The sequence below is a fragment of the Coenobita brevimanus genome, chromosome 69 (assembly GCF_032717465.1).
Source record: "Coenobita brevimanus isolate Jiangsu-jjx chromosome 69, ASM3271746v2, whole genome shotgun sequence".
Lineage (NCBI taxonomy): Eukaryota > Metazoa > Arthropoda > Malacostraca > Decapoda > Coenobitidae > Coenobita > Coenobita brevimanus.
This window is the reverse complement of record NC_137022.1, coordinates 28859697-28870720: the sequence shown is the minus strand read 5'-3', so window position 1 is coordinate 28870720 and position 11024 is coordinate 28859697. Positions and strand designations below refer to the sequence as shown.

The window sequence follows — 11024 nt, the reverse complement described above, 5'->3', positions numbered from 1 at the left end:
GCAATATAAATTCTGGAAATTGTAGTGCCACTAAAATGTAAAGGCGGCGGCTATGGATAACACCATGAGGCACACACAAGTTAATTATTGACTTAGTGAGCAACTTATAAATTATTTCCCAAGTTAATGATATTGAGTGGACCTAGACTGTGATAGGTCCCCAAGAAAATTAATAATTGCGGTACATATTACGAATAGGTAATTTTATACAATGACGGGGAATCGTCCAAACGGGGAATCGTCATGTTTTGATGGAGAATGAAGAACCGATAGAGAAGATAGAGAAGATCAGCGTCCCCTTTTCATTTTACCAATATTTGTCTGGGGGGGTTCTTATGTGCCATAGACAGTGAGGTTTACTTGGGCAAAATGGAGAGTCAGAATGACATCATGTACTTCCCTGTTGACTGTGTAACTCTTCACGGTAAGCTTGGAAAAAAAGGAGAGATCCTGACTTGGGTGGGGACAAGGTGCTACTTAACTGATAATTTGGAATATAATGAGTTTCGCTTGCTGCCCTTAATGCCTTTTTTGGTAAATGTACGCTTTACTTCAAGCAGCAGAAAGACCTCACCACTTCAATTCATATTCCTTCATTTTGTTATCTGTATTTTTTTATTTTCCAGAGTAGTAAATTATCTTTTCCTGCTTAGAAATTTCCCCCTTGTTATTATCATCACATTCCTTATGCCTTACCTATGATTGTTTGTTTCTGGCATAATGGAAGAGACTCAAGGAACTCAAAGTGGATTTTGTTTCCCAAAGGATTTGAATATCCTAAAAAGCAGACTTACCTGATCTACCAGATGACCCGTTGACATGTCATAAAAATACCCCCGCTAATACCAGTACACCAGTCCTGTATGAGACAGCCGTAGCATGTATTCAATATGGATGGTGGGTGTTAGCACTGACGTGGTGACGTGTGGAGGTGTAGGAGGACTACTGGGCCTTGAGATAGGTCACTGACCCCAAGAAATAGGCCCTGAGCCTTTGCCCAGAGTTGGACACGTAAAAAAAAAAAAAAAAAAAAAAAAAAAAAAAAAAATGGAGATTAGGTTAGGTTTGGTTGGGTCATATTATTAGATACAGTTAAGCTAAGTTAGGTTAGCTTTAGTTAAACACTTAGGTTAGGACAGTCCTTTCTGCCATGATGCTGATGAATCATATGAGTTGCTGTAGCATAACAGCTAAAAACAAAGGAGGAAACAGATTTAACAAGAATCGTGTATTTACCACCCCAGAAATAATCAATGTGAGAAACACACTGATTATTTCTATCTATCTATCAATCTATCTACTGCCAGACGCCATAATCCCGTAAGGGGTGGCCATTTGACTCTGAGTTATTTGTTTTACGGAGAGAGGCACTATCCCTCCACCAACCCACTTGTTGACACATAGGGAGCACGAATGGTTTGGTGATATGGTTACCATCCAGCATTGTAAATGGTTTCTTGGCTTACAGGAAACCATTTGGCTTGTCACTCAATGTAAAGCCACCTGAAAAGGAAAGATAAGCAATAAGAAGTGACAGGAAAGATGGGAGAAAAAGGAAGAGAGGAGGGCAGGCACAGAAAAAGAATGATAAAGGCTAAGGAAGAAGTAGGCAGCACTAGATCAAGTGAGTGGATCATTTCTGGGGTGGTAAATAAATATTTCTTGTTAAATCTGTTTCCTCCTTTGTTTTTGGCTGTTCTGCTGCAACAACTCATCTGATTCATCAGCGTAATGGCAGAAATGACTGTCCTTACCTAAGTGTTAAACTAAACCTAACATAATGTAGCTTAATTGTACCTAATAATATGACAGTCAAGCTACATTAGAAACACACTGAGGTGTGTTGGCCATGTGGACGGGATGGAGAGTGAAAGACTGGCGAGGAAAATGTATGTGAGTGAGGTGGAAGGGGGGAGAAGGAGGGGGAGGCCAAGGATGAGATGGAGGGATGGAGTGGTGAGGTATACGAGAGAGGGGGGTGTAAGCTGGGAGCAGGACAATGAAATGGCGGGGGACAAGATGACATAGAGGTACCTTGTTTGTGGCCACCCCTTATGGGATTATGGCATGTTGCAATAGATAGATAGACAAAAATAATCAGAAAAATATAACAGACTATCAGGAAGAAGGTGCTTCTACTGCATAAAGTAAAGTGTATGTTTAGCCCCTTTTTTTTCTAGTTAAACTGTGCCCTGTTTGGTATACTGTATACAGTTTCAGCCTAAAAATTTGCACAAGATTTTTAATGTTTAACACTTCCAGGCCAAATTTGAGGTTTTCTCTATGACTTCTGGCACTAATGCTTTGCTTAACACTTAGTAAATAAGGTGGGGTGGAGGATTCAACAGCAACTAAGTTAGCTCTCTTCATTACTGTGCATACATTAAAATTAGGTTGTCAGGTTAACTTTGGCTGTAATTTTATAAGTGCTTTACCACACTGGTGCAGGTCTTCCAAATTTCCTATTCAAATGGGTCTTTCACAGGTTGATCAGGATAGGTTAGAGTATTGAGCTTTGGTCTGAAAGGAATTCACAGATATCCTAGGTCGTTAAAATCATAAGGGGCTCAGGTGGGTTAGGTTGGTGGGATTAACAGTAAACAAGCTGCTATGGGCATCCAAGCAGCTTCCTTCAATAGCCAAAAATAAATAAAATTTGATTGTTCTACATATGTTTTTTAATCATCTGAAATAAGCAGTCAGTTACCTGTGTTGCATATGGTACTATACCGTAGTTACTTTCCTTAAAAACATGAGAATGTAAGAAGGCAAGTGGAGCTGCTGTGCTTGTGTGGTAAAGTTTTACCATTATTTCTACACAGACGAGGTATCGGACACAGCTTCCTCATTTACTAAGTACTGAATGAAGCATGTGCACCACAAAAGTCATAGAAAAGACCCTCCTCTGAAAATGTCAAAAGACATCACAATTTTTGTGTGAATTTTTTGGCTGAAAATACATTATCTACTCTCCACTTTTTGGAAACTGATACCAATTAGCTACTTGGTGCTGCAATATTCATTTGATCTGTTAAAGTATACAGTGGGATAATTTTTTAAACTGAAGCACATGACCTATTTTCCCCAGATGTTACAATTTTATTATAGCTGGAAAGAGAAAATGAGGGATTAAAAACAAATAGCTATGAGGAATAAAAGAACACTCACACACTGGAAATTGGAACCAACTCTTTATCAATTACCATCATCCAGGCCTTTTTCCTCACATAAGGATAAAGTGAGATGTAATCTTCATGGCATACAGAACTTTTTAAAAACCAAGTTAAAATACCGTACATGACAAACAGAATGTTCATACTAGTTGAAAGTCCGTTAAAAAATGGAAATGTACTGTATTACAAATCAAGCTAAGATTTACTTATTATAACCAAAGGGAATGGGCATTACTCAAGCAATGCCTACCAGTAAGGAAATCTAACCTTGGCAGTGTTTGGTCCTAACTAAGCAATATTCACTCCTGACCTAAGCATGCGATAGAAAGCATTAAGAGAAATACACTGAGGTGGTTTGACCGTGTGGGGAGGAAAAAGAGCGAGAGACTAATGAGGCTAGTGTATGCGAGTGAGGTGGAGGGGGGAGAGGGAGGGGGAGGCCGAGGATGAGATGGAAGGATGGAGTGGAGAGGTATATGAGAGAGGGTGGTGTGAGCTTGGAGGAGGGCAGTAAAATGACACTGGACAGGGTGACATGGAGGTGGAGGCAGTTTGTTTATGGCTACCCCTTATGAGATTCAGGCATCTGGCAATAGACTGATAAATTGAAAGATAGAACTCTGGCATTCTTCAGGCCAAACCTGGACATTCCTCAGTCCTAAACTTCTAATCCTTCACTCATACCCTGGGTATTTTTGTCCTAACCTGGGCATTCTTTGTCCTAATCTGGGCATTCATTGTCCTAGCCTGCTAATCCTTTAGCCCTAACCTGGACATTCTTCAGTCCTAACCTGGACATTCTTCAGTCTTAACCTGGACATTCTTCAGTCATAACTTGCTAATTCTTCACTTCCAACCTGAGCATTCTTCAGTCCTTATGTGAATGCAGTATTTTAAGTTTCAATATCTGATAAGTATGTGGAAGGGAATGTCAAGGTATTTATGGTACTTATGGATCTGAAACCAGAGACAGAGGAGTGTGAGTTGGGAGCAGGGCAGTGAAATGGCGAGGGACAGGGCGACTTGGAGGCAATTTGTTTGTGGCCACCCCAAACGGGATTGAGGCGTCTGGCAATAGAGAGATAGATAGATGGATCTGAAACTAGCATATGACAAAGTTAGGAGGCAAAGATTATGGAAGGATTTACTTATGTATGGAGTATGGTGTGGATAGGAAATCATTCAGTGTTGTGAAATGTTATGCTGGCATATAATATGAGGTGTATGGAAACATAGGCTGATGTCAAAAGTTGTTCATTAAGTGTTGAAGTGAGACAAGGATGTGCAGTATCTCCATGGCTATATGGGTGTACATACTGCTGCATGTGTGCATGTGTATACAGTGCAGCTCCAATAATCTAAATTCCAGATTTCCAAAAATACAAGCTTTCCATATGAATTTTGAGAGTAAATTTATTGGCACTGAAGAGAAGAATTTGAAAGAATATATTCATCACCAAAAGAATCCCTGGCTTACATTCCAGGTTTACCATTAGGTTTAAAAGATGCTACGGCAGCCTACAGTCACCCAACCTAGTTCAAGCTGGACTCAACTTGACCCAAGAAGCTGCGTTCCGCAATTTTTTTTTCTTTGGTACTGTTCCTGCATGCAAAAACATATTGTTCATCATCAAATCTCCATGCCAGAGCTCTAAAAAAAAACTGTGACTGTAGGATAATAATTTATATAGCAGATACAGTCATTACTGATGGAAACACCAGGTGGATAGTAATGACAACTCCATTTTCAAAAAAAAAAAAAAAAAATCAGTTTTACAAAAGCCTCTTGATCTCCACCATTTTGGATTCTGGATACTGAGAAATGGCAGTCACAGGCTGTCAAGTACAGAGGCAGAGATGATCATGGGATGCCACTGCAATCAAAATATGCCTCCATATAACGAGGAATACCATTACTATTAACAGATACAAGTAGCTGTTACTTTGTGCCATGAGTAACTGAATTTTGAGCACCTATCAAAACTGGTTACCTCAAATGATTACAGCTAATACAAAAAGTCTTATATATATATATATATATATATATATATATATATATATATATATATATATTTAGTGCAGTCTCTTTAATTTGTAAGGTATATTACAGATTTATATGACTGGTCTCGAAGAAGATTGGATTCCAGTGAGGTGGTTGTGTGTGGAGGTGAGGCCAGGTGGCAGAGTTCTGTGTCACTGAGGTCGCCTAGTCGCAAGGTTTCACTCAGGTCAGTCACTTTCATATCTCTTTGTCTTGGTAACTATTAACCATTTACTTAATGCAACTTATGCTGATGGTCTAATGGTCAGAATACTCTAGCCAGAGGGACAGCCTTGTAGAGGCTCAATCCCCAAGAGGTGGCTGGAGGTTCTTCTGTCACATAATGCCATGAAGGGAGGTAGGCTGGTCATGTACCTCAAATGCGCAGGTAGGTCCAGTTATTTATTTATGTATTTATTTTTACAATAACAGAGCAGAGGAAGGAAAAACAAATGAATTAAAAAAAAAAAAAATCCATAAACCAGATTACGGGTGTCCTCCATTCATAAAAATTCTCTAACAGTTGGAACAGCCATTGGTTGAAGTTGGTGGGGAAACCACTCTGGGGAAGCGAGTTATACAAACATCTGCTATACGAGAAACCGATGATACGAGAATGGGCAATTTCGACCTAATTTGGTGATGAAAGCACAATCAGTTAACCTAACCCTATTTTCCCCATAAGTTATGTACTCAGTTTTGCAATCCTATTTTTCACTCCAATATACAGTACGACATTTCGCTATCCGAGCAGTCCTTCATTAACATATTCCACTTGTATGATGGGACCTGCCAGTACTGAATCCAGGATTATAGTAGCCTAGCCTCATGTTCCTACATCACAAAAGGAGGTAACATGGGATTGGCTGTTACAATATTTGCTTGAGCAGCATTGCATCTAGAATTTGAAACAAGGCTGGTTCGGCTTGACTTTTTGCAACATCTGACCGAATAAATCATGATGGGTAGATGCACAAGTTGTATACTATTGGTAAAGCTGGACTGATCTATCATAGGTTAGATTTTGAAAGTGAAGAATAATTTAAATTCTTTTTATAGGTTTCTAAATTCTGTATTCAACATTTCCTTATCTGTGACATTATCAGGAACCAGTGACCCATGAATAATGCAAACTGAATTTTACCCTGCATTATACAGTATTAGGCTTCCACATCTGCCTTACTAAAATATTACATTTTTTTTTCTTCTTCAGAACTGGTCGACTAGTTACAGTAAATGAACAAGAAGTGGCCCTTTTCCGTTATGGGAATGTTGTTTATGCAATCTCCGAGCACTGTCCTCATGCGGGTAAGTTTCATTACTAAGGTTTAATACATTAATAAACCTTCTGTATAACATGTCTATCTATCTATCTATTGCCAGACAGTATATAAATCAAGTTTTTCCCACCCATCACCATTTTCTTCAAGACTTTGTTACCTCCTGGGAACCTTCAAGCTTTATGTACACACATAGCAACATGCGTGCAGTGGGGATACATTGCCATGGATCTCAAGGCTGGTCTTGTGGGAGATACTTTTACCCAACCCAAGTCAACAGTAGCCTTGTTCATAACAACCCAAAGCACTACATACAAGTGCTATCACTATAAACCACTGTCAGTATCAGCCATAAATACATTGAAAAAAAAAAAAAAAAAAAAAAATGCTTCAGGTAATGTAATGGTAAAGACACTATTTTACACACACACACACACACACACACACACACACACACCTCATTTTATTTCTACAGCTAAATATATTATACAGCAAACCTGAAGTACCTTTACAATATTGCACTGCTGACCAGAAAACAGTGTTATAAAAACCAGGATCACCAGAGCAAAGTATCATTAATTGAAATAACATAAAGCAAGGGATACCTGTAAGCCTATGAACTATATGGCCACCCAGCTAAAGGCAGTACAGTTCCATGTCTGATATTTATGTATGACCAGCTTTAACACTGCAACACTGGGTTGCTACATTATATTGCTTGTTAAATTATCTGGGCTGTGACATCAGGATAACTAAGATACAACTTCAGGTGGCATATGTATAGAAAATACATGGTACATGCCGACAGTCATTTATATATCTGGGAGCAGTTGTACTGACTCAAATTATTGATAAGGTGCATGAACCTTTACTGTAATAAAGTATGAATCCAGAAACAGGTTATAAGTTTTTCATAGTAACATAAGATGCTGAACCTATAATCTTTCTGAAATGACTGGCAGGGTGGGCCTGGGATGACTAGTGACTTTCTGTGTTTGACACCTTAATGCAGCGCTATTCAACTACTCTACCCCCGCTAATACCAATACACCAGTCCTGTATGAAACAGCCCTAGCATGTAATCAGTATGGACGGTAGGTTTTAATGCCGAAGTGGTGACATGTAAAGGTGTATTGGACTACTGGGCCTTGAGAGCAGGCTGTGAAGCCTATGCCCAGAGTCAGGAAAAAAAAAAAAAAAAAAACTAGGAATAGTGCCGCATTATAAAACTCAGATTAACAAAAGGGCCATACATTATTTTACCTCTATTTTTTTCCCTCTAACAAAACACTTATACACAGAAAGAAATGAGAAATTCACATATTACTGTATTTGTGTTTACATTTTCCACTAAATACATAAATAAAAAGAAGAATGCTAAACTTTCCATTTTATGGTTGTTTATTTGTCTAATTTCATACTTCTGAGTTGGTCAAAGGGCCAAACATAAACGACTCAAGGGCTGGATTTGGCCTGCGGGCCACCAGTTGAGTAGCCCTGCCTTAGCGTCTTTAAAGGTGATCCCTTAAGAAACGAATGGGAATGAGACTTGGTTGGTTATCAATGCAGTGTCAGGAAGTCACAGGCTTACATTATAACCTCATCTGTAATAAGACGGGGAAATGCCATACAGTATTCATACTAACAAACTCTGCTCAGTTTCACCTGACCAATGAGGTAATGTCATCATTGCTGAAAGTTTTGTGGGCTACACTTACAAACATAAATCAAAGTTGCTCTTAGGTACATAACTGTATGACTGATGTATGATGCATTCTCAGTTGAAAGGACATCCCTCTCATTCATCCTTAAGCCATCAGGTATTGACTGACTGACCACAGGACAAGATATTGTCATATGGTTTATGGCTCAATGATCCTCATGTCCGTGGTGCTGACTGTGATTAGTAGGGCTTTCTGTAAGATGGCATGGGTCACTATCAGAGGATTGTAAGGAGGGTGTTTCCTCTGAAGCAACAACTGGGGCTTCAGCTATCTGTGCTGGGGTGGATGAGAGAGGAAGGTTGGTCCCTCTTTGCTGTAAGGCCAAATTCAGAAGCACAGAAGAGAGAGGGTGCAAGAGCACTGCCGTAGAAGTAGATGGTAGATAATGCTATTTCCTTGATATGAAACAAGTTGTGTAAGTTATGTAAGAACTATATGATGCAACTCTTACACAAGAACTGTATGATGCAACTCTCTGTAGCACCAGCATTGTGTGTATTTCATAAGAATACTGGGAAGTGTGGCCTCCTATAACTGAACGTACAGCTGTCGGTGACACTGATTTCTCTTTAACTTCCCAGTGGAGAAAACCCAGAGGTGAGGAGCCAAATATTCTTTGAACTTGGGATACACACACCGATACGTGGTGTATCAGCAGTGTTTATGTGCTAGTGTGCTGTGCTGGCTATGAGTTAATTGTTACTTGCTTGTTTGCTTGGTAATTTTCACATGAATATACATAAATGTATGCAGTTGTGTTTGGAGTGGCACTTATGACACTCTGTACTTGTTGAGAGTTGACTGTACTATTTCTATTCAAAGTTCACCACTGAAAGTGTATATACAGCAGTATATATTTTTTCCATTCCATTAAGGAGGACCACTCCACATTGGAGACATTGAGAGCCTGCCAGACTATTTGTGTGTCAAGTGCCCATATCATGGCTGGAAGTTTGACCTTAAGACAGGTAAAACAAAATCATGTGGTGCTTTACATGGATACAGTACTGTATTGTGAATGAATTATAATAAATCCAGTACTTTTGTGATACACCAGACTGCACTACTTTTAATTATTTTGTTGAAAAAGTTTATTAGTTCAGTTTGTTATATGCTGAGCCACATATGCTTTTATGATGAATTATTACTTTATTTTATAGGGAAGTGCATTCATCCAAGAACCCGTCAGGATATGTCTGCCGTCGTATATCCTGTAAGAGTTTGTCCAACAAGTGGATCACTGGCCATCGGGTTCACAGAGTTCAGTCCTCACTACTTCAACACTTTAGTGGAATAGAGAGGCATTATAATACTGTATGCAAAGACTTTAAATATCAGGGTAATTTATCAAAAGTGGTGCAGTACATATATTCTTGCTGCTGAATGCGTTTATCAGAGGATCATGCAGTATAGCAGAGTACTGTACTGTATAATATTTATTTATCGGCAGTCATAAAGGATATAATAGTATACAAAAGATTTATAATGGTATTGTGTATATAATATATTGCACAGTATATAGTAAATATTATCTGGCCAGTATATGGCAGTTAGATCCTTTTTTCAGGCAATGCATGATATGTACAGATAATATTCTTTTTCTTTACATATAGTATGGTACTCAGCTTTAGATTTGAAGATTTTTGTCAGTTAGTACAGTAGTAGCTACATTCTTTAAGTCCTCAAAGGTATGTGCCAATTTATAGCATGTTATTATTAGTTTTTTTAATTATGATTTTTTTTTTTTTTTTTTTTTTTTTTTTTATAACAAAGGGACTACTGTAGCATTCATTATTTTATCTTGTAGTCAGAAATCAAGCTTCTAAGAACCTGGTCTTGTTTACTCTTGGTACCATACAGCATAGTACATTTATCATCCCTGTAACAACTCTATTTCTCTTACACTGTGGTTTCGAGCTGCCAATTCAAGAAGGCGAATCTCGACTTCAAATTTTGTTCCATGTAGTAGCAGTACACCATTTATTCGTAATGTACTTCATATTCTGAACTGTGAGTTATCATAAACATTTTTTTCATTCATTCATTGCCAGACACCATGTATCCCAAACGGGGTGGCCAAGGGCTTAGAGTTAATTGTTTTACAGGGAGGGGCACTAATCCTCCACCAACCCCACTTGACACATAGGGATGCCAACAGCATCTGGTGTTCCCAGGCGGTCACCCATCCAAGTACTAACCAGACCCAACGTTGCTTAACTTCGCTGATCGGACAGGAAGCGGTGTACTGAACGTGGTATGGCCGTTGGCCATAAACATACTGAAGCTTAAGTTATCACTCATGCCCCCTCCCTTGAGCTTTCCACAGAGGATAACTATGACAAAATAGTGTCCTGACACATTTGTCTTGCCCTTTGAACCAATTTCTTCCCTTGCCTACTCTTCGATGAATGTGCTATGAGACAGTGTTACCATTTTAACTAATTTTTCACCTACAACATTTCAGCCCTATCTTTGTATCTGTTTGTCTGTAGCCAGATGCTTTAACCTATCTATTTGTCTACAGCCTGACCCCTTAATCTCAAAAGGGATGGCCACAAATAACTTGCCTCCATGTTGCCCTGTCCTCTGCATTTGTCTGCCCTTCCTCTAACCCATACTTCCCCTCTTTCATTTACCTCTCCATTCAGTTCTCCCATCTCATCCTTGATCTCTTCCTCATTCATATATATCTTTCTAGTCAGTCAGCCACTCTCCATCATCTCCATAGATCCACACCATCTCATATTTGTTTTAATGCTTTCGATCACTTCTTCACGAATACCACAGCACCCCTTTAAGTCCTTGT

The 11024-nt window shown here is 39.0% G+C and overlaps 1 protein-coding gene and 1 non-coding gene across 2 annotated transcripts; one reads left to right on the top strand and one right to left on the bottom strand.

Moving 5' to 3' along the window:
* Positions 1–299: 299 nt before the first annotated feature.
* On the top strand, positions 300–9515 carry LOC145406174 (3-chlorobenzoate-3,4-dioxygenase oxygenase subunit-like). The gene is made up of 5 exons (XM_080277372.1): positions 300–424; positions 5284–5401; positions 6428–6522; positions 9094–9186; positions 9379–9515. The coding sequence occupies exons 1-5, from the start codon at positions 370–372 to the stop codon at positions 9513–9515; spliced, it is 498 nt and encodes a 165-aa protein (XP_080133498.1). The 5' UTR covers positions 300–369.
* Positions 9516–10367: 852 nt separating this feature from the next.
* Positions 10368–10486, bottom strand: LOC145406231 (5S ribosomal RNA). Its single transcript, XR_013898508.1, has one exon. It is a non-coding gene; the product is annotated as a 5S ribosomal RNA (ribosomal RNA).
* Positions 10487–11024: the final 538 nt, after the last annotated feature.